General features: G+C 37.5%; 2 protein-coding genes across 11 annotated transcripts; one reads left to right on the top strand and one right to left on the bottom strand.

Annotated features, from left to right (window-relative positions):
• The first annotated feature begins 226 nt into the window (after positions 1-226).
• On the top strand, positions 227-20893 carry odf2a (outer dense fiber of sperm tails 2a). 10 transcript variants are annotated; one of them, XM_053648129.1, is made up of 21 exons: positions 2575-2815; positions 2922-3048; positions 3890-3977; positions 4358-4477; positions 4578-4682; positions 6352-6525; positions 7379-7566; positions 9522-9654; positions 9796-9927; positions 10014-10088; positions 10204-10275; positions 10381-10497; positions 11603-11788; positions 12854-12963; positions 13046-13181; positions 13988-14098; positions 14235-14498; positions 15116-15216; positions 15720-15882; positions 16609-16734; positions 18323-20893. In XM_053648129.1, exons 4-21 carry the CDS (start codon positions 4367-4369, stop codon positions 18494-18496), a joined length of 2478 nt encoding a protein of 825 aa, XP_053504104.1. In that variant the 5' UTR covers positions 2575-2815; positions 2922-3048; positions 3890-3977; positions 4358-4366; the 3' UTR covers positions 18497-20893. The 10 variants fall into 10 exon arrangements, with proteins under 10 accessions (XP_053504100.1, XP_053504103.1, XP_053504104.1 ...); XM_053648132.1 differs by having other exon boundaries at positions 3903-3977; XM_053648131.1 differs by having other exon boundaries at positions 3007-3048.
• Positions 20894-21253: 360 nt separating this feature from the next.
• Positions 21254-24360, bottom strand: si:dkey-228b2.6 (uncharacterized protein LOC563918 homolog). Its single transcript, XM_053649436.1, has 2 exons — positions 23135-24360; positions 21254-21535 (listed from the first exon to the last, which is right to left on the bottom strand). Exons 1-2 carry the CDS (start codon positions 23474-23476, stop codon positions 21254-21256), a joined length of 624 nt encoding a protein of 207 aa, XP_053505411.1. The 5' UTR covers positions 23477-24360.
• Between the last annotated feature and the right edge of the window lie 204 nt (positions 24361-24564).

The raw sequence follows: 24564 nt of genomic DNA on the forward strand, positions 1-24564 counted from the left end.
TTTCACTACCGAATGGGGTCATACACAAAATAGCCATAATTTGAAGTTATATCAGTGTCGTATGTAACTTTAGAGACGGTCCCTTAATTTCCCATGTCCGTGAATATCGAACGTCAAACCAACTTTAATTCAGTTGTTCCATGACCTATATGGTTATATTTTCTGGTAGTGTTTTTTTTGTTGTTGTTGTTTTTTTTTTTTTCAGGAAGGCTAAAAAGGAAAGAACTGAAGATCTGATCGCTTTAAAAACAAGAAAAAGAATTTGGGAAATGTTGGTGCCTGTAAGTCTGATGTGAATCGGGTCTCATTTTAGAACAGACCCTCCCTGCTGCTTCCATCGTGCAGTGGATTGTGTCCATAGGAAGGTCTGTGGCTATTAATATTCTTACTTACTGTATTTATGGAAACCAAGTAAAAGTGCTGAATAAGGAGATTTGGCTTAATCATACAGTGTCTTGCAAAATTTTGCAGTGTTCCAGCCTGGAACTGAAATGGTCTGAAATAGATTTTTACCATTTGAGTTACACAATATGTCTAACATTTGAAGCTGCAAAAGTGTTTTGTTTTTTTTCTTGTAACACACAGGCCTTAAATATATGTACATGAGTGTGTGTATGTACATTATGTATGCACGGTGTACTACTATGGACTGGCACCTCATCCGGGGTGTATTCTCACCTTGCGCCAGTGTTCCCAGGATAGACTCCAGATCCACCTCGACCTTGGATGAAGCAGTTACAGAACTGATGACACAAAGATTGTTGGATGAAAAGGTATTCAACCCCCTAGGTCAATACTCTGGCTGCAATTACAGATGCAAGTATTCTATGTTTCACGACATACAGTCTAAATTAACTTTTTTTCACATCCAGTGTTTTTTTTCTTTCGTTTGTTTCCCATGCCCCAGACCTCACCCCTTTGGAGGACCATTAATACTAATTACAACTTAGTAAACCCTTTTCATGGAAGGAGAGGGCCCTATCTTATGTGTTTCTTTAATATACACAAATCAAGACAAAAGGGCTTGCCATTAAGATGTCAAAAATGCAAAGAGAAAGAATAAGCAAAACTGGAAATAGTGCAGTGGAAAGTGGTGGAGATTCATTATCAGGTTCATTGAGTCATTTATTAATTTCATCTTCAGTAAGCTCTTTATCTTGTTGTGGATCGTCATGGATCCGGAGTCTATCCTTAGAAACACTGCTGCAAGAATGATTAATTAAAGACGGCAACTACGAGCCAAAAATAATGTTTCATCATAAAATAAAATAAAAAAAACTATTCATCATCAATGTGGATGAACTTTTATCTTTGGGAAGTAAGCACTTAAAGGATTTGCTGTTGGTTAAAAAGTTGGAAAAAAGATATTATTGATATTAACACTTGTTTTGTTTTGTTTTTTGGGTTTTTTTTTTTTTGGGTTTGTTTTTCGTCACCACGTCCGCCTCACACCTCCAGGGTTGGGGGTTCGCTTCCTGCCACAGCACTGTGTGTGTGCAGTTTGTGTGTTCTCCCCGTGCTGCAGGAGTTTCCTCCGGGTATTCCGCTTTCCTCCCCCAGTCCACAGACAAGCATGGTAGGCTGACTGACATTTCCAAAGTGTCCGTAGTGTATGAATGGGTGTGTGAATGTGTGTGTGATTGTGCCCTGTGATGGATTGGCACCCCATCCAGGATGTAACCCACCTTGTGCCCCATGCTCCCTGGGATAGGCTCCAGGTATCGAAAATGGATGGATGGACGGGTGTTTGTTTGTTTGTTTCTTGTTGTCGTTTTTGTTAACCTACAGATGTACACTATATGGCCAAAAGTATGTGAACACCTTTTTAATAGTTTAATACTAGTTTAATAGTTTAATATTCGACATGAATATGCACATGAAAGAACTGAATAAAGCGGCCCAAGATAGGAAAGCGTGGAAAACGGTGATCAGTAAAGTGACCAAAAGTCGGCTTCGACTGAACGGATAACTCATCACATGTGAACACCTGACCAATCACACCCATATATGCTTGTTGAACATCCCATTCCAGATTTAGTCCCCCTTTAGGTTAGGTTATAATAACCTCCACTCTTCTGGGAAAGCTTTCCACTGGATTTTGGAACATGGCTGTTGGGATTTGCTCATTCAGCCACAAGAGCATTAGTGACTTCAGGCACTGATGTCAGGCGAGGAGGCCTGGCAGCATGTTTTTATGGATCTCACTTTGTTCGTGGAGCATTGTTTGGACCTCTTAGATTCAGTGAAGTGAAATCATAATGTTACAGCATACAAAGACATTCGAGACAAGTGTGTGCTTCCACATTTGTGGCAACTGTTTGGGGAAGACCTACATATGGGTGTGATGGTCATGTGTCCACATACTTTTGGCTATACAGTCTACTTTCAAGAAACAGAAAGTGTAGGGACATAAACATGGTTCATAAACTAAACGCAATGGCAACCGTTTGTAATGTATTATGCTGTTTGGTGTGTTAAATGTGGACAAAGAGACACTAATGGTTTTGGAGATAAGCCCTAACACGCCGCTTTAGTGTCCTTGTCAACCTGCGGCTTGGGTCCAGTGTTAGGCTTGGTTTCTACGGCTACAGTTACTACCGGCAACGTAAAATAGAACGTGACGCAATTCTAATATTTTCCACCAATCAGAGCGCGGTACGCTTTTGAATCAACCAATCAAGTGAAAGAGAACTCGTGTCTACCGGAAGGGAAAGGAGCTTCTGGTGATAAGAAGAACAATTAGCTTGTTAGCTAAAACACAGATTATTCTTATAGGATATTTTGGGGGATTTTGAATGTTTGCCTTTTTCGGATGGTAAGAAAGTTATTTTGTTGTTTTGTTTATAGTTTTAGTTACTCCCTCACGAAGCAATTATGTGTGAATTATTTTCAAGTACGAGTCAAGTGACTGTTTACATTAGCTAACTGCTTCGCCACTAGTGGATGTTGTAGTGATGAATAAAGCGAGGTACATACAGCATACTGAACTCTCAAGCGTATTAATAGGACTGGGTCTTCATGTAGCTCCATGTATCAGTGACATTTCAGGTAAAAAATATATTTTTACAATCATGTCTTTCGTAAATGTATTAGTTTGATTTGTGGCCCAGTGTCCACAGACAGAGGAAACAAGTCCATAGGTATGGAGGACAAAAGTGCTTAAAATGAAATAATGCATCATTGTATTTAGAAATAATTCAAATAAAATGTATTACCATATGTAATCTTATAACATTGTCTATATTTCCAAATTTATATTCTATAATATAATTACAATATTTTATTCTACATATTACAGTGTATTTGAATGTATATGATATTGTGATATTAATATATTCTTGAAATATCACACACATTATAATACACTGTAATGATGTTTATAATTTAAACAAAATGAAATCGATCCGTAGTGTTATTTATAAATAAATCATTATCATAGCTACACTACACATGAGATTAAATCAAATTTTATTTAATATGATTATTTTTCAGATTATGTTCTACAGTATTTTATTAATTATGATTATTATGTATTTTAATGTATGTTATTTGTAATAAAAATGACTACGAGATTAAATCTTGTTTTATTTAATAAGATTATCTGTTATTTATATTATCTATAATTTTTACAACTTATATTTTATCGTTTATAGTATTTTATTAAAAGTATGATTATAATGTATATGATATTGTCATATTAGTATTTAGAATAAAATATTATAATTATGTTATAGAATGTAATTTGAAAATATATATTCTTATTCAATAAAGTATGATTTAATCTGATTAAAGAAATGTTCTGATATGAATTATTTATAATGAACAGTATGACTCCGTTTCGCTGTATTTAAATGAACTCTATTTCATTTTTATTTTGCCTTAATTGTAGGGTTCTCTTGCAGGAAGTTGTACGGTTGTTACATGGTGATGTGCGTCATGTGATCGCATGCTTCTTCCCTCGTGCAGTGGAAAATAAAGTCTGATTTGTTGTAATATATTTAGCAATGAATGTTAATATATTTGCCAGATCAAATTTAAATTATACATAAACATATGTGCAAAATACCCATATATTCTGTCATTATATAGTCAATATATTTTCTCATATAAGTAATAATACCGAATATATGTTAAATACTGTATATACAAATCATATTGGTGTGCATTTTCTTTTTCATTACAACCAATAAATGATTAACCAACACCAAAAAATAGAAAGAAACACTTGAAAGAATTGCTAATGTATGTGCTGGATGGTAATCTATGGTCATACATTTGTTTTGCATGAGGATGTGTGTAATATGCAGTGATTCTCTATGACTGTACCAGAAGAATGTACTTTTGTTGTTTCTTGCAGAAAAAAGCGATGAGAACCAGCTCATCTTCACCGCCACTGCACGTACATGTGAATGAAAGCACACCTGTACATGTGCATGTAAAGAAGGGCATGAAGAACAGCCCTATAAAGCCAGCACAGGTCAGTTCTCTCCTTTTTTGTAGAAATTTTCAAATGAAAACCAGCACCAGTATTCAGTGTTAAGTCACATACAGACAGTCATTTGCTCTTGTTGTTGCAGGTTAAGGCGAAAGGCTGCTTACGTCCTACTGCTAAAGTTAAGACAAGAGTCCCATGGATTCCTCCGGGCAAAGCTTCAACACGAGATACATCGTACAAGTGGGAGGTTAGACGGATGTTTATTATGTATGAGTTATTAAAGAAACAGTTTGGCAAATAATCAAATCTCCTGCAAATGTAGTCAATCAGCCAATACATGTTTTGGTGTTTGAACTTTGTTTTTATGCCTCCGACACTAGGTGGGGTTATATTTTCATGTTGTCTATCCAGCTCAAGAATACCTCAAGAAGAAGTGGCTGAATGTTTGTCGGATTTATATGGAATTGTCATTGTTTTTTATTTTTATTTTGGAATTGATCCAGATTGGATCAAGGTCACAGCAAGGTCAAATGTCCGTCCTGTTTGAAGGGGTATAACGATGCACCGTGATGCAAAAATGTGACAATGTGCATTGTGGGAATGTGCGATTCACACAGTGTATATCAGCAGTCTATGCATCTAATGCAATTGCACTGACTGAACACCAGAGGTCCCAATCTGCAGAACCCATTAAGTTAAAATATATAGAGATCATACTGGTCCCATGATTGCAATCTTTTGTGGAGGGCCTGCGCCTTTACCAGGAATCCTCTGTGCTTGTGAAGTGAACAAAAGCTCCGGATCAGAACGACCGATACTCCTTATAGGCTTTAATCACCTTGTGTATTATAAACGTGTTATATATGCATATTATAGGTTATAATCATGTAACCTATAATCACAACCACATTATAACTTAAAAAAAGAGCTTTTAGTGAGCATTCAAAAGACATCAGCTCCAAACTGCTGCTGTCTACAGTGCCAGAGAAAGAGGCTGCGGTACAATGGCATTTCAGCCGGTTTTGGAGCTTTATTTCCAGTTAAAATGACACCTCAGGCTTTACTACGGAGCTCATAATGCATTTTCCCCATGTCGGAGACTTTGTCTAATCAGTCTCATTTTTGGGAGAATTTATAAAGATATTTATTTATTTTTAATATATAGTGAACCTGTATTACCTTTTGTTTACAGTATTAAACTTCTGTTCATAGAAATGTTTTTATTTATTTCATTTTAAGCAAACAAAAAAAGCATATTGTTTTGCATTGTTTATGATTCAGAAATAAAAAAGGAATTTTTTTCAGTTATAATTTTTCTTCATTCAAATTTTCTTTGCAATGTTCTGAGAATCGAATTGAATTACATAGTGAAGCCAGTATTGTGAATCGGATCAAATGGTGTATCATTCCACCCCTTATATTTCAGGCATTCGAATTAGTAACAAGAAAGACTAGACTCGTTGGTGGCTAAGGCGCTGTTGATGTGGAGTTTTATTGTTTTAACTTTGCAATACATTGAACATCCATCGGAAGTCTCTGACTCCCAGAACTGTTTATAACTTTAAAAAGATCTCCAAGTGCTGTAAAGTTATTGCGACAGACATAAGGAATCACATTTCTCCTCAGTGCAGTTTGGTATCATTTAGAAAAAAGATGACGAGATTAATAATACAGTTCCACTTTGAAATTAAAGTTGTAATGTTTTTTTTTACATAATAAAGATGGGGAGAAAAAAGTCTGGAATGAGAAAGATACTAAGTAGCACAAAATACAAGGGAGTTGTGAGTAGTGGATCTGGCATACCGTTTAATTAATTATCTAGCAAGAAACTGGGTTTCTGTCTTCTGTGTGAAGAGGAATAGAACAATAAAATGGTATTCATTTTTATTTCTCCTAAATTATCATTTGTCATTTAGGGTCCGAGCCATCGCTTGGAGATCACCCCCCTACCTGAGCCAGAACCTTCGCGCTCCGCTCTCCGTCTGGAAGACCTCTCCACTGATGAGGAGGAAGCTCTGCACGGCCGCATCAACCAGTACGAGAGGAAGATCGATAGCCTGATGACCGAGGTCAGCTCACTGAAGAATGAAGTGAGTGCTAGAGAACATAGAGAACCACACCACTTTGCCACTGCAATATCAGATTGGTTCAAGAACCAAAAACCTGCTTGCCTGGAACTGAGGAACCATGATATCTTGAACAATTTGAGTACATGATTGCCATGAAGGTGAACTTGGGACAGTGAAATCATTTACAGAGGACAATCAAACCACTCTATTGGCAATTGCAGCAAACTGAAAAGCTGTTCAAAACCAGACATCAAAACGTATAAAAATTTTGCAGATATTTTAAATTTTAATATAAAACTTTTAATAATTTTAACACTGTACAATTGTGGAAATGCCCACAGATGATTATGTAATTGTTCGGCTTTTGTCAAAGCCAACCGTTTTTAACTTGGCTAGTTCATGTCATATTGTGCACAATTCATTAGTACCAATCACCTCATCACTTCAAAACATCACTCTTGTTTTTCTGTAGCGTTTCATCCACATTTACACATCATGCAATATTATTATTATTATAATAATACAAATAGTATAAGATCAAAAAACCAGAATCAGGGCTGACATTATTTCCAGCCTGAATGTGCTTTTTAAATCAAAATGAAAGTGAAAAAAGTTAACTGAAACAGCACCATCTTTGTTTAAGTACAACTCGCTTTGTTTTGTTGGATTCATTTGATTCTGACCCCATTACAGCACACAAAAACATTACATAAAACATGAGCAGCATGTTTATCATCTAAGATCAGAAAAAGAAACCATGTTGTATATGATGGGTATAATGAGTGAGGCATAGCTGCCTAGACTCAACAGGTCTACATTTCTTCTAGCTGTGTTACAGATAACAGAGTCTGATTGCTAAAAACGTATTTTGCAGGTGGAGCTGCGTAAGAAGGCACAGCAGCTAGAGCGTCAGTCTGAGAGGCTAAGCGTTTCGCAGCGTGTCATCGCCGAGCAGGAGGAGGAGCTAGCCGAGGTCGCCAAGGAGCTAGAAATCACAGAGCGAGAGAACACACTCCTCCGGGAGTCCATGGAGAAAATACTGGAGGAAAACAACTACGGCAGGTTTGAGACTACTCAGAAGCTATGTCTCAAATGGCTTCCTTAAACCCGTTAAATATTAGGCACATTAAATGTAACATTATCATGAGAGCTTTTTATACTTGAATATTACACACACCCAAGCCATTTACACCTTGCAGATTTTAAACATTTACTAATTTTCACTTATTTTTTGTTGCTATTTAAGAACTATTATAAATTCATTTTTATTGCAACTCCCACAAGAAATCAGAAGGGAAATTGTTCTGTTAAAATAATGTTATTTATATATTTATAAATACAATATATCAATTTATTTATTTTAAATATTTATACATAACCACCCTATAAGGCAACCCTATAACAGCTAAATCATAGCTATAACAACTTTGATTGTGGCTGATCATGTTTATTATAACTGATGCAGTGCTGTGAAAAAGTATTTGCATTCAATTAGTATTGCTTTCTTCTGTTTTTGTGTATATCTCATACTAAATAGTTTTAGATCTTCAAACAAAATACAGCATAAAACAAAAGCAACCTGAGTTAACACACAGTACAGTTTTTATTTATTTATTTATTGTATTGAAGGAAAAAAAAGTTATCCAACAACTATCACCAATGTGAAAACTAATTGCCCCCATGGACTTAAAATCTGTTTATGCCACCTTTAGCAGCAATAACTGCAACCAAACGCTTCCGATAACTGGATATCAGTCTTTCAATTACTTCTAGGACTAGGATTTACTCCTATGCTTTGGATCATTGTCTTGCCGCATAATCCAGTTGTGCTTGATTTTCTGGTAGAGAGCAGAATTCATGTTTCCCTCAATTATTGCAAGTTGCCCAGGCCCTGAAGCAGTAAAGCATCCCCACACCATCACACTTCCACCACCATGCTTGACCGTAGGTATGATGATCTTTTTGTGGAATTCTGTGTTTGGTTTATACCAGATGTAACGGGACCCCTGTCTTCCAAACAGTTCCACTTTCCACTCATCAGTCCACAGAACATTCTCCCAAAAGGTTTGAGGATCATCAAGATGTGTTTTGGCAAAATTCAGACGAGCTTTAATGTTCTTCTGGGTTAGCAGGGGTTTTCACCTCGCCACTCTTCCTTGGATGCCATTTTTGCCCAGTGTCTTTCTAATAGTGGAGTCATGAACAGTGACCTTTATTGATACAAGAGAGGCCTGTATTACCTTTGATGTTGTCCTTGGTTCTTTTGTGACTTGCTGGATGAGTAGTTGCTGTGCTCTTGGAGGAATTTTGGAGTTTTTCCATTTGGAGATAATGGCTCTTACTGTGGTTCTTTGGAGTCCCAGAGCCTTTGAAATAGCTTTGTAACCCTTCCCAAACTGATGTATTTCAGTCACCTTCTTCTGCATCAATTCTGGAATTTCTTTTAGATTTGGCACAGTGTGTTACTGAGTAAGATCTTTTAACCAACTACATGCTGTTGAAAAAGCTCTATTTAAGTGTTGATTTGATTGAACAGGGTTTGCAGTAATCAGGCGTGGTTGTGTCTAATCCAGCTGAACCCTGTTATTAATGCAGTTTCATAGATTTGGGGAATTAGTAACTATGGGGGCAAATACGTTGTGACAAAACTGTATTTTGTATTGATTCAGGTTGCCTTTGTTATATCTTAGATTTTGTTTTAATTTCTGAAACAATTTAGTATGCATTATACACAAAAACAGGAGAAATCAAATACTTTTTCACAGCACTGTATATCCCTGCTGTTCCTGAGAGAACCATTTTGATATACAAAGTAAGCAATTAAACACCTTAGGGCCTTGTGGATTTCACAGGAACCTGTAAATAAGGACCCTATGACCGTGTGTGCTATTTAATACAGGGGCATTAACAAATAGCCACCACTATATGTAGCAACTGTTGGACTGGTTCAGTGTTAAATGATTAATAAAAATGGGTTAAGATATTTCCCCTGCTTGTCTCTGTGTACTCTTGGTCAGGTTGGAGAGAGAAAACCTGCAGCAAGAGAAGGATGTTCTGCTCAAGAAGCTGCTGGAGGCAGAACTCGACAGCACTGCAGCTGCCAAGCAGGTCCTGGCTCTCCGAGACGCTGTTGGCCGTATGTCCAGGACTGTGCGTGTGTCAGCATCTACTCACTGTTATAGAATATGGACAGCCTTTTTGCTTTTCATTTTTCATTATTACTTAGACAACAGATCCCTAGCCGGATATTAAAGAACACTGTTTGGTGTATATAATTGTTTTCTCCCTCAGGAGAAGAGGATGACGGGCTCTGACTCTTTGTTGCTGGCCCGGCAGAAGGATCTCCTCTTGCAGAAGTTGGACACGTTTGAGAGAACGAACCGAACACTGCGCCGCCTCCTGAGGGAGCAGCATGAGCGTGAGGTGCCGTCTTGCTTTCAGCAGAGGGAGCAGAGATGAGCTGGTACTGTGGAGCCTGTTGAAGCTAATTTCAGTTTTTTTCATGACAGATGGACTCACTTCAACTGCTGGAGCAGAAAGACTCTCTCCTGAAGAGGATCACTGAAGTCGAGGCAGAAAACTCGGTCGGTTTTCTACGTGGAATAATAATAATCTTAATAATAATAATAATGCATTATTAATCAGAATGTAGCATGCGGATGCTGAGAGTATAAAACTGAGAATGTCTCTCCTCTGTAGCATCTTCAGATGAAGCTTCAGGATAAAGAGAAAGAAGTCGCTGACCTTGCCTGCCTTTTAGAGAACGAGAAGGTACTCTGAGCAAATCCACATCTATACGTTTACCATTAGACTACAGTGTAGCTTATAATGTGCTGTGTTTCAACACATAACCGCATGTTTAACTCACCACGACAGGATCATGTGAAGACCACGAGCGAACTCTCCAAGTCCCTAGAATCGACTCGAGCTCATCTGCAGGGCCAACTACGCAACAAGGAAGCAGAAAATAACCGCCTTTCAGTCCAGATTAAGGTTGATTGTTTTATTTTCCAGTGTATGCTGTATTCCTTTAAACAATATTTGGAAAATAAATCCAAAAATAAGTAATATCCTTAAGATGTCTAATCCTAAAAAATTCTAATTTATCATTGTTTAGCCGAGCTACCTATAATCACAGTGTAGCCAGTAAAGCTGTTAGTTAGTTTAACAACAACTTTTTTGCACTAATAACGTCATAGCGTCACTACTTTTTGTTTCAGTTAAGAACCTTACATCATGTCACATCATATTACATCATAATATATTTTTCTAACATGCAGTACATATATAGTATATGTCTAATGAAGGTAGTGACTACGAGCAAGACTAAGCTTGCGTTTTTATTTGTTTTAATGAACAAATTGTTATTCAGGCAGATTCTTTTGATTATTTTATATTATTTAGATTTCTTTTGTTGTTGTTATATTTGGCCGTACTCTATAATTCTTTTCCACTAAGATTGTGAAATAAATAAATCAATCAATCAATAACACTGCTTTATCCCCAATCCTGAAAATTCTACATTCAAATGCTAATAATGAAAATAAGACAGTTTAAAAAAAAGTTGTGTTCATTCTTGTTTATTATTGTTGTTGTTGTTGTTGTTGTTGTTATATTAATAAAAAATTAATAATAGCACTAATAATAATTCACAATGTATACAATAAAGGGAAATTCAGAGAAATAAGACAAAAGACAAGGAAAGAAAAGGATTTTTTCCAACCAGTATAGTATTAAGAAGAGTGGTTGGAAGAGCATTTAAGAAGTGTTCTTTTATTATTTATAATTAGAGCTCACTTAAGTTGTATAAGTAGCTTCAGTGTAGTTAAGCTACTTTTTGTCACAATACGTATTATTGCTTTAGCTAACTGCATTTTTTAAAAGGTAGCTGCCCAACATCACTGCCACAACACTATAATTATTCAGTATGTCAAAACACTAAATGGGAATGTGTCTGATACTCCAGACAAAATGGTAATTTACAAATTATATACATTTTTTTACATTTTTTTCTTTACAAGTTACAAGAAAAAAAAAACCATGCAGTCTATTTCCTGAGCCAGCATCAGTAACACTTTCTTTTCTCTGATTGGTTCAGAACCTGGAGCGAGCAGCTGGTCAGCAGCAGGGAGAGCTGGAGCACGTGCAGGCGCAAATGCGGGAACTGAAGCAGCGGGCCGAGGTGGATAAAGAGGCACTGAAGAAAGCCACACGGGCACTGAAACAGAGAGCAGAGCGCAGTGAGGACACCGCAGGACACCTCAGTGCTCAGCTGACCGAAATGGTGAGAGCAGTGAGAGACCCGGTTTGGAGTCTCCAAATCCTTTGTCACCAAAGGTTCCTGCTTAGGATATTGACCAGTGTGTGATACCATACAGATCCCCATGGAATTAAAAGACAAGAATAATCTGGGTTCTTATTTCTTTTTGTGCCAAAAACAACATTGTCCAAAGACAACATTAACCTTTTGATCTTTTGTTCACAAAATTCACAAAAATACTCTGCTCTCAAGGATATCAAACAATTGCAAACAAAATACGGGTCTATAAAAAAAATATATATATGTTAAATATAGGTGTGCAACAATTACTGGCACTCTTTTAGTCAATACTTTGTGCTACCTCCCTTTGCTAAGATAACAGCTCTGAGTCTTCTCCTATAATGCCTGATGATGTTGGCGAATACATGGCAAGGGATCTGAGACCATTCCTCCATACAGAATCTCTCCAGGTCCTTCAAATTTCGAGGTCCACACTGGTGGACTCTCCTCTTCAGTTCTCCCCACAGGTTTTTTATGTGTTTCAAGTCAGGGGGCTGGGATGGTCATGGCAGGACCTTGATTTTGTGGTCAGTAAACCATTTTTGTGTTGATTTTGATGTATGTTTTGGATCATTGTTCTGCTGGAAGATCCAACCATGGCCCATTTTAAGCTTTCTGGCAGAGGCAGTCAGGTTTTCATTTAATATCTGTTCATATTTGATAGAGTCCATGATGCCATGTATCCTAACAAAATGCTCTATTTTGGTTTCATCTTATGAATACTTATGTACATGTGCTTTTTTTGTTTTTTATTTTTAATAAATTTTGCAAAGATTTCAAACAAACTTCTTTCACGTTGTCATTATGGGGTATTGTTTGTAGAATTTTGAGGAAAATAATGAATTGAATCCATTTTTGAATAAGGCTGTAACATAACAAAATATGGAAAAAGTGAAGCGCTGTGAATACTTTCCGGATGCACTGTACCAAGGGTGCCAATATTAGTGGAGGGCACTGTATATAAGATGCTGCAAATGGAAATATGTGACAACCTGAAGCGTAACTCTTCTCTTTATATGTGAATTATAGGAAGCCCGGCTGGCAGATGCTGTTTCAACTGCAGAGAACTGGAGCAGTCGGCACGCAAAAGAACTGAAGGAAAAAGGCCAGCTGGAGGTGGAGATCACACTGCTGAACAGGTGAGCACTAAAGTGTTTATAATGCTGTCTTTTGTTCAAAATGGAGATATAGTATGCAGACCATCCGTTTGGTTCCTTCCAGCCGGATCACAGACCTGACGGAGCAACTGCATGCACTTGAGGAGAAAACCCGAGCGGAGAGAGACGGGCTTCTGGACCGGCTGCACAGTATGACCACAGAGAGCACCACAGTCAGACTGGAGAACCAGAACCTAAAGGTGGAACCACACCTTGATGTGTTAGCTGTGTTAGCTGTGTTTTAATAAGTTTAATATAGTTTTTAAACATTGTATAGATTCAAAATAATCCATTCAGTTCCCAATTCATAAGGTACATTTTTGAAGACTTGGCTTGCCAGTTTATATATATAGATATGTATATGTATGTATGTGTGTGTGTATATATATATATATATATATATATATATATATATATATATATATATATATATATATATATATATATATATATAGGAGCATCGCATTTTAATCAGAATGCAAAAATATGCCAAAAGAGCAGTTTTTCCTCCTAATATAAACAGCAGATGAGCCAATTGACATGAAAATCTGGAATGATTGACTGTTGTACAGGTGTTTTGAGCTCTCCACTTGAAATATGCCCTGATACGGCGCTCTCACATTCTGTCACAGTAAATGGAGTTTTTTTTTTTTTTAGATTATTGTGAATGTGAAATGAAATCTATCAACGTGTCTTCAACGTAACTATCACTAAATAAGTACGTAATATGAGTTAACTACATCCTGGCAATGCCACCGGAATATTTTGGCCAAAGATAGCCGCTGTTGGTTTTTGTCCAAAAGAGAAAAAAAATGTTCCTTTGATATGTACCACTCTAATTTAATTTATTTTATTTATTTTCTCAGAGTATTATTGCTTTATTCTCAAAATATTATGACTGTATTTACAAAATACAGTGGTCCTAAAATGCTGTCATATGTTGGGATTAGGTATATTATCAGTTTATGATTTTTAGCATATTTGCATTATTGTGGTATTTGTGCAGGCAACTTTGTCTGCACTGGAGGAGAAACTGTCTCTGTCCCGGTCCGAGGTGGAGCAGGTCAAAGCCTCAGTGAAGCAATATGAAAGCTTAGTGGACAGCTACAAGATTCAGGTTTGTTTATCACATCACTACATATTCACACACACAATGGGATAGGTTATTAATCATAGAGCTCCATACTAAAGCCCCAGGTACTTCATGACATTATTGTGTGTGTGTGTGTGTGTGTGTGTGTCTGTGTGTTCAGCTGCAGAAGACACGTGCCGAGGCAGATGAGTACAGTGTGCATGCTCAGCAGGCAGAGCGGGAGGCCCGGGCTCTGAGGGAGGAGCTGGATCAGGAACTAGATCAGGCCCGGAAGCAGCTGATTGGCCGCCTGAGTGAGCTTGAGCCATTACCTGATGCCCTGCGCCGCACCGAGCTCCAACTGCAGGAGGCACACGAGAAAGAACGTGTACAGGAGAGGAGGAATGCTGAGCTCACAACGGGTCTCGCTGAGCTACGTGTTAAGGTGTGTGTAAGAAGATGAAACATTTTAAACCTACTTTGTAATACGGCTGCTTTCACAACTTGTTACAGAAAAAGACCAATCCCGTGGCTTGTGTGGTCTGACGCGCTTTCAGTTCCTACCTGCAGTTAGTTCCCATTTACTGTTTGACGCACAAAAATGGAAGAAAAACTTATAACCATGATTTCTTCTCATCTTGTCATATATGACCGCTCATTAAAATGAAATGAAAGAAAGTAGCAGAGATTGTTGGTGTCTCTGCTCAGTGTCCTCAGCTTGCTTTGCTAATCAGCCAATGAACCTAGTACAAAGCCTAGCATATAACATGCAACTCAAATAACAACTTTGTGCAATATAGATGCAACCATTTCTCATAAGAATTAAAGAAACACCGGACAGTAGACGCCTATAACGATGACGATTAACAGTCACTACAAGCCCACGAGAGTCAAATTGCAAACGACATGAATGAATAATATTAAGCAGCTTTTCACTGTTTTTCTCCACACGGGAAAAGTTCTGATCACTGGTCAGTGTCATATTCCCAAGAGCTGTAGGATCAGTGCATGTGTAAATTAATTTGATCATTAACTGGTGTGATGTGTTGACACATTGAGCAGGTGGAACAGCAGAGTGCTCAGATGGACAAGGTGCAGCAGAGGAATACAGTGCTAATGGAGGAGAACAACCAGCTCAAGCACAAAGTGGAGTCCCTGGACAGGTCAGCCACTACGGCAACCAACACCTAACAACATACAACATACAACATCTTGTGGCGCGTGTATAAATGACTCCGAACATCATTTCTCAAATAAAGGAATTGTATTTGTAAATCATTCACAGGAGTGGTTACATTGATGAAAATCCAGTTAGTTCAGTTAGTTACACACACAAATTTAAATAACATTTTGTGAAACTCGGTTGTTTCATGTTAATGACTTGAGAGAACGAGATCCAAAACAAATCAATGATATAGTAAATGAATACCAAGAAAATTACACATTCAATTAGGACAAAAGAAACGTGAGGAAAAGATTGTATGTCTGTGCTGTAGTGGCTGAGCTGCCTTACTGAAATTTTCAAAGTGCATGACATGCTTCACCTTTATTTTCAGTGTTACCAAAAACGGTTGTAAATACAGATGGGGAATTTTTAGTTCCGTTTACCCAATAAAAACATTTACGCGCAAACAGGACATACAAAAACATTTGTTGATGTAAACAGGAAGTTGGAGGAGGCCAGCTCTCAGAACGGAGATCTTCTGCAAATGATAGCAAAGCGAGAGGAGACCATACTTCACAACCAGGTGCGATTGGAGGAGAAGTCTCGCGAGTGCAACACTCTGAACCGGCAGCTAGAAGAGGCACTAGAGGACGCCAGGCGACAGGTCTGTACATTTACAACACACAAGACTTGATAAAAATCGTCACTGCATACGCCCGAACAGCAGTCTGTATGTTTATCTAAGGGAATAGAATATACACCCTTGTGCACTTTGTCTCTCTACAAATATCCAAAGTACAATGGGAAAACACTGGGCACAGGGAGAAACATCTTTTTTTGGATGGGAAGCACATCATGCAGGATAGAGTGATGGGTTTTTAACATATCATTTGCTTTTACAGTTTTGAAAATGACAAAATGATGACTAAACTTGCAAAGAGCATGTGCTAAATCTTCCAGTAATGCAGCTCAGCCATTGCAGTGCATCGGCTACCACAGACACACACTCTTCTGCCATTTATAGGGTGCCATTACTTTCATCCTTATTGAATGGCTAGTCTTGTCTTAATTTATGTGTTTTTTTATGTTTTGGATTTCTTTCAAGTCATTAATATGAAATGACTGGGTTTCACAAAATGTTAATTCAAATTTCTGTATGTAATTCAAATAAATTATTTAAACTTGACAGTATAATAATAAATAAAATTGATATACGTAATAACCAATCTTCAAGTACTCCATTTGCAGCCGATCAAATGGCCCTCGTGAGCTTTGTGTCTGTGCGTTAAAACAGGTGGAGCACCAAACTATTGACGAAGAGCTTCCAAGACTAGAATTTGGTACACGTTTCTGACGTTTTCACTGAACTAAAGTGTGTTCTGGTCGACAGGTGTCCAATTCGAGGGAGCGAGCTGCATCTAAAGAGCGAGCCTCTCAATCCAAAGTGATCGAGCTGGAGACCCATCTGAGCCGAACCACTTCTGAGCTCAATCAGCTGCGGCGAACCAAAGACGAGGTGAGCTTTATAATGGACTGGTATAAAGAAAAAAGGCTGACTGTGTGTGGCTCAGCCAACATGCATTAGATTTATTTATTAGATTAATAATACCAATAATGCAGATGAAATAAAGACCAGTGATGAGGAGGTCATTTACCTGCACTGTAATTTTAGAGAAAATCAAGAGAAATCAGGAAATATGAGTTGCTTGTGTGACATGACTGTATACAGCCACATTTAAAGTGGGATGTCACATGATGTACAGTGCCTTCCACTAATATTTGCACCCTTGGTTAATATGAGCAAAGAAGGCTGTGAAAAATTGTCCTTATTGTTTATCTTTTGTTCAAAAAAATCACAAAAATACTCTGGATATCAAGCAAAGCACAGGTTTATCCAAAAATATATATCTTTGTTAAATATAGATGTGCAACAATTTTTGCACCCTTTTAGTCAATACTTTGTGCTACCTCCCTTTGCCAAGATAACAGCTCTGAGTCTTCTCCTATAATGCCTGATGAGGTTGGAGAATACATGGCAAGGGATCTGAGACCGTTCCTCCATAGAGAATCTCTCCAGATCTTCCAAATTTCGAGGTCCATGCTGGTGGACTCTCTTCTTCAGTTCACCCCACAGGTTTTCTATGGGTTTCAAGTCAGGGGACTGGGATGACCATGGCAGGACCTTGATTTTGTGGTCACTAAACCATTTTTGTGTTGATTTTGATGTATGTTTTGGATCATTGTCCTGCTGGAAGATCCAACCATGGCCCATTTTAAGCTTTCTAGCAGATGCAGTCAGGTTTTCATTTAATATCTGTTCATATTTGATAGAGTCCATGATGCCATGTATCCTAACAAACTGTCCAGGTTCTCTGGCAGAAAAACAACCCCAAAACATTAAAGAGCCAACACCATATTTAACTGTGGGCACAAGGTACTTTTATTTTATAAACCTGTGTTTTGTTTGCAATTGTTTGATATCCATGAGAATTTTTTAAACTGAAGGTCAAAAGGTTCAACAATAAAGACAATTTTTCACAGCCTTCTTTGCTCATATTTACCAAGGGTGCCAGTATTAGTGGAGTGCACTATAACAGTGAATGTCCCAAAACTAGGCAAGTTGTTATTTTTAGTTAGATTTCAACATTGTAACATTGGAATATTGGCAACAAAATATTTTCAATTCCATGTGTCATAATATACTCCTTACATCACTCATTAACAAGACCAAGACCATGTTTGTTTTTCTCAGTTGCCTCCCAACTTGCAACATGGTGCTTTTCTAGTACTGTAAAAGGAGCATAAAAGTATTTTTTAATCTGTGGGAATCATATAGATAATATTTTAGCTTTACACAAATATGTGATGTACAGTAGTGCACACAATTGCAGTCTGTAACTATTACAGCATGGGCTATGCAAAAAAAAAAAAAAAAAAAAAGTATAATGCTGGGAACAAATAGTTCTATAAATGAACTGAAGAGGACAGTGTAAGGGGCAAAGCCTGTCAGAGTTTGCAGTACTAATCAATGAGGGAGTGATTTAGTAAACCCTTATCACTACATTGCATTCATTCTTCCCGGTCGATTGTTACTGAATTTTCAGGCAGAGAGGAGGTACCAGAGCCGTCTGCAGGACGTGAAGGACCGTCTGGAACAGTCTGACAGCACAAATCGCAGTCTGCAGAACTACGTGCAGTTCCTCAAAGCCTCCTATGCTAGTGTGTTCGGGGACACGACCCTCAGTAGCACTTCATTCAGAGCTCACTCAGCCATCTGACACCCTGTACACTTCACACACACACACACACACACACACACACACACACTCTCTCTCTCTCTCTCTCTCTCTCTCTCTCTCTCTCTCTCTCTCTCTCTCTCTCTCTCTCTCACAGTCTGGTGTATATTTTTACACAGCATAGTGTGATGAGTTTACCTGCATCAGTTGTGGGTAAGAACCAAAGTAAGACTCGACTCTAATCTTCTTGGATCCTTACGATCATTATAATTATTCCTAATTATATTTTATATAGAGCTCCATATTCGAGCCCTAGATAAGTGACAGGGTTCACTATTGGATGCTGCAGCGGTGCTTACTTACCAGAAGTAAATGTTCCTCATAGACTTCCATTACATTTCAGTCATTTTTAAGAACATGATTTGTCTGATTATAAACTTCTGATTATTATACTATGTGTATATATATATATTTTTTTTAATTTGACCATCTTTATTCTAAAACCCCAAGTTGACCACACAGAGTCTTGTAGTTTCTTATGAACTTCTCCAGACTTCTGTTGCTACTGGTTTTCTTCAGCCTGGCTGAATTTCTTCAAATAAATAAAATAATGAGCCTTTGCTAAGATTCTGAAGGAAAAATCTACCCTGAATGACTTGCATATTAACAAACTAACACAAATTTCAACAGCGTCCAAAACGTATTTTGTAATGAAATTCCGAGTTGACTTTTTTTTTTTTTTTTCTTTTCGTTTAGACCTCTTTCATCAGCATGTTGGTCTGGTTTGACTTTGATTAATAGTTTCCTATATTATCCACGATGCCATTTAACTACCTGCTGATAATGGTGCAGGGGGACTTAGCCCTCACTTCATCTCTACCTAAAGAGAGCAATGCAGCAGTGCTTTAGTGTTTCCAGCTCTCCCACCTCCTCATGTGTGCACTCTGCTCAAACAGCTCAGCTTCCAAAGTTGACGCTGTCAGCTCCATCACACTTGTAATCACACAGATCGTTAATGAGCCGAGCCGAGTCTCCGACACAATCCAGCATAACTGTGTTGTATTGCATGGCATTGCGTTTGCTTGTCTCCGCTACGTCTACATTGGATTTCTCATTAATATGATGTGGAAAGTGGTGAGTCAGAAAAGAAGCTCTTGTGGGAGGAAAACAGCAAAAACTGACTTCTCACTTGTTTGATTTGGTTTTTTTCTTCGTATTAATTGTCATTATAGCTGCGTTTACAAAGTCTCTCTGTGACATTAGCATAGCACACAGCCAGACCGTGCACGATTTCACTGAGTTATTTTGTGATTGTCGTGTTCAAAAATGCTTGATTTTTTTGTTGCGACTTTTTTCAGAATTTGCGATGCAAATTTTTTTTTTTTTGCGGTGCTTTTTTTTCTGGGAAACTACTTGAATCGGTGAAATCGCAATTGCACAAAATTGTTTCGCAGTGATGTTTCTTGCTAAATGTGACCTTTTAGCTGTACTCATGTTCGACACGTGAATCAAAGAGGGCTTTGGCTGAATGCATGTTGTGGTGAGTCTTGACCCAAATCGCCCAAATATCGCAGAGTTTGCTTGATTTTGCGTTCATTTCTGCAATCGCAAAATCCTGGAGGGACCGCACAGGGGATTGACCTTCGAATGGCACAACAGAAAAGCGTTCACCATATCATCATGAAAATGCAAGTTCAATGCCACTGCCTTCCGAGGCAAGCGAGTAAAATTAGCTATGCTCTCTGGGTGTGAGGGATAGCATTTCTTCCTCCCCTGTCAATCAGGGCGACACTAACCAATCGTAGGCATCTGTGAACTATATGTATACACGTGCATGTATATGGAAGAGGGCAGAGTGTTCAGCTGCCCTGTGATGTAGCACGAGCAACAGTTTGAAAAAATGCAGTTGGCTGGCTTCATGGGTCTTGGAGGAAGCACATGGTAGTGTTTACCCTCCGTGGTTGGTAGCTCTTATTTGATTAGTGAGAGGTGAGTGTGAATTGGGAATAATCAAATTAGTGAGGAAATTGTTCATGATTTTTTTAATACACCAACCAGCAAATTATCACCAGTTTAACTAAACACATCACAAATATTTCCATAAAAACATATCCATTGTGTGTCACAGTGGAGTTTTCCTTTAATGCGACCAGCACATGGTTCTGTAGTGTGCAGACTGGAGATCTCATCCAAGGGTGCTACCATTTTTATATAACACTATTTACTCAGTTATAACTGTTTGGAGTTCTATGTGCACTTTTGTTGCTATAGACAGTAATTATTTATCTGTTTGTCATTCTATCAAATAACAAGCAACAGCGTTAGCGTATTTGTGTTTTATACATATGAAATGTTTACATTTTTACTGATTCATCTGTAAAACATAAGTAAAACCTTTTAAACAGTACAAATGTGTGAAATCTTTTTTTTTATTATTGCACATTTTGGGTTTGTGTATTGTAAGTAGTAAACGTGATGTGAATTACTTTGATAAGTTTTTACTCGATACACATGGACACCGCTATATATTAAAAGCAGGTCATTTTAACTAATGCAGTTAACCTTTAAGGGATTACTTACAGTAAGGGATTATAGTTAACTGTTTAGAATCTCATCTATTGCACAGCTCAGCGTTCAAACTTTAGGCCACGCCCCCTATCTCCGGTAGAAAAATGGAGTTATGGCAGCTTTTAACTCTGCAACACCATGCTAAACTGGTGGCCATAAACTTCCATTACTTGGTAGTTACTATTAACCTCGTAGCTTGTTCACAAGAGTCATCAGGACACAGATTTAAATCTACAAGCCGGTGGTATTTGATGAAGATTCTGATCTTTTGGGTGTGGACATGAGCTTCCTCATTTTCATGACCTTCACTGCGGTCTGTAAAACAACCACTCTTCTCTCTAGCTTTGTCATCTTGTGGGAATGCTCACTCAGTTGCTTTTCGTACTTCTTCAATTTCAGTTGGGCTGACAGTAATTTTAGTTTGTACGACTTTTCAATCAGGTGGAGTTGTTTTTCACAGCCATCACACAGTTTGTGTTCGGAAGTTTCTGGGCGTGTCACGGATGTTTCTTCCTATACGTAATGAAAAGATGAATATAATTATGTCACAGAAAGATTTCTAGATATGGCAAGCTGGTTGATCTTTAGTTCATTTTTTAAAAACAAACTGCAAATGTTTTGGTCTGTCATTTAAGTTCAGTAACATGACAAGCTACATTTTCTGTATTATTGATTGAAGAGAGAAAAAAGGAGGCTGGTGAGGGAATGACAAGTATGAAATGAAAGTATAAATTGATATTTAAAAAAAAAAAGTGTGATGCCATTCATATCTAGCAAATTGCTATGGTATAAGAGGTATGAAACACCTCTTTGTGGATGTGGTGTTATAGGAAAATAATCGACATGGTAACATAATTCCACTTCCTCACACCACCCTGTCATTCAGTAGGTAAAGCTCGCACCATCACATTTTATTCCTTACTTAGTCTCTACATCATACTAATATATATTTAAAAAAAATTAAGATTAAGTGTGCTTGCTTAAGACAAATAGTTAGCCACAACATCACTTTACCAAACACATCCCCAAAATAGTAAGTGTTTAAATGTAGATGAGTGTGACTGTATTCCTGTTTTTCACACCATCCTAATAAAGGCCTAGCTGTTAGCAGCATTAGCATAATAATAATAATAATATTAATAATAATGACAGAAATTATTATTTACAGTGAAATACTGTTTAACCAACTTGAAATGTCTTACAGTGTATAAAACCTGAACCTGATCACACATTAGATGAAGTCCGTTTTGAACCCTTAGGGGTCCTTCGCCTGTCTCTCTGGAGGAACCCATAAATTTAGAGACTCTTTAAATCCTTCAGTGCACATGTATTTAACCATTATTATTATTATTATTATTATTATTATTATTATTATTATTATTATTTACAGGCATCACACTGCTATATTGTGTTGTATTTATGAAATTGTGTGATATTGTGTTGTATTTTGGGGTATAAGGTGAGACTTTTGTTGTTTTACATTCAAACATTGTTTGTGTGACTGTAAATTATGAAAAATGTTGCATTAGCACAAATCAGTACAGTTTTTGCTGCAGTGGTACCTCAAGTGTACATGTTTGTACCTTCAGTATGTATCTTTCACATGGAAATGTGGATATATTGTAACTTTTTTAAATGATTTAAAGTACATAATTGGCTTTAATCCAGCTTTAGATGTATGTTGGTAAAATATACATACTAAAGGTACAGAAGGTGTGCACTTGAGAGTGCCACCCTGACCACAAGGAAAAGTACATTTTAGCACCATTTTACAATTTATTCCGTTTACGTCCATAACATCTTTTCTACACTCTCGGTCTTAGAAAGGAAAACTTTCAATAATGCTGTGGCGGTTCACAAACTGGCGTCTGTAATCTATAACCAGAGGTCTGTGTTGCTATAATGGTGAAAGTCACGACACAGAGACATAAACAAATATATGATATATTTATTGTTGAACTTGTGTAGTTTGAGTGGTCACTGAATGAATTGAATCAAAATTTCCAATAAATAACCAAATAATGTCAAATTGGATCTAAGATGTGTTATTGGAGGAAAGTTCAGGAATAAAAAAGATATAAGACTCCAATAGTAGCCAGAATATTATTGTACACCTCTGTAGAATGAGTATAATATTATATTCATAAAAATAAATCTGCCTGCTGAAGGGATCCTGCTGAAAGTAAAGGGGTCCCTGCCTCCAAAATGTTTCATCATCTTAAATGTAAAATAATGTAAACAATGAAGACCTACCGTGGACTGAAACACAGAGGGGACAGCGAAGGAGTATAAATGTCCTGAAGTCTGGAAGCAGTCGGAGGTGAAATGATCTGAACATAAACGTGCAGACTCTGAGGGTCTCCATCCTGCAGCTGTCCGCATGCTGGAGATCCAGAGCTGGAGCTGCTCCTCTTCCGGAGGGAATCTGCAGGAGAGAGGAGCACAGACATGCATAAACAATGAAACAGTATTACTATGAGTAAGTCAAGTGTGTTCGTTGTGTAGTAATCTACCTGTGCAGTGTGACACCGTGTTTCTCTGTTTTCCTGCAGGCTTCACATGTACTCATCTTGCACCGGTTGTACAAACTCACAGCAATGAAGGCAACCACAAACACAGAGGAGTTTATATCAGGACAGTTCACACAGCTCGCTCTTTATCATCCTCCAGGTGCTAATGTGCGGAAAGTGCTTCTTAAGGGCCCATTAATCTCCATGCAGCCGTTGAAACTTTCACTGCGTGAGTTCATTCACATTTACATTTATATTCACATTTACATTTACTCCACCTTCTTTACTTGTGAAGCACAAAAGAAATGAAATAAGGGTATTTAAGAACAGAAGCAGTTTAAGTTTAGGAGGATAATAATAAACCTAAAAATATTATTATTATTTTGATAATGGAAACATTTTCAAAATACCAAAACAGAGACAGTTCATTCCGTTATTTGTAACGATATCATAAATATAATTTTTGCAGTTTATTTTTTCCCCCTAATCCACCCACTGTGCTGCACATATCTATGCTTATCCTTCTCTAAAGACACCCAAATTAACACAACAGCTTATTATTGCTTAAAATGTACACAAGTCAGTATATTTAGACAGATTTATAGGACAAATGACCAAAAAAAAACATATTATGGACATTTGTATGAAATAGCCTATTAGTTCATCACAAGTCGACATAATGTGCTCCGAGATATAAGAGAATATTTACAGAGTTACAATTTTCCATTTAATGTAGTGATTGAACACTGCATACTTCTTTGATATTACTTGATTTCATCTGTAAGCAGAGTCAAATACCTTTGTAAATATTATTTTCCGTATGGAAAGAACGGGCCTGTGTACACTATTATTATTATTATTATTATTATTATTATTATTATATGAATTGACTATTCATAAATTATTGTAATACTTATTCATTCAGCTTCACTTTAAGTCGCCAGTCGATCAGGAGCCAAGGTGTGAGAATACACCCCGGGTGGGACTCTGGCTCATCTCAAGGCACCATTCACACACACATTCACACCTGGA

Source organism: Ictalurus furcatus, chromosome 18 (assembly GCF_023375685.1).
Source record: "Ictalurus furcatus strain D&B chromosome 18, Billie_1.0, whole genome shotgun sequence".
NCBI lineage: Eukaryota > Metazoa > Chordata > Actinopteri > Siluriformes > Ictaluridae > Ictalurus > Ictalurus furcatus.

Excerpts from the sequence above, each read along its gene's own strand:
- si:dkey-228b2.6 (XM_053649436.1), bottom strand. The coding sequence starts at position 23,476 with ATGCATGTCTGTGCTCCTCTCTCCTGCAGATTCCCTCCGGAAGAGGAG. Across the intron at positions 21,536-23,134 it reads TATACTCATTCTACAGAGGT|GAAGAAACATCCGTGACACG; the intron begins GTACAATAATAT and ends CATTACGTATAG.
- odf2a (XM_053648125.1), top strand. The coding sequence starts at position 597 with ATGTACATGAGTGTGTGTATGTACATTATGTATGCACGGTGTACTACT. Across the intron at positions 15,217-15,719 it reads AAAGTGGAGTCCCTGGACAG|GAAGTTGGAGGAGGCCAGCT; the intron begins GTCAGCCACTAC and ends TGATGTAAACAG. Across the intron at positions 16,735-18,322 it reads TGCGGCGAACCAAAGACGAG|GCAGAGAGGAGGTACCAGAG; the intron begins GTGAGCTTTATA and ends CTGAATTTTCAG.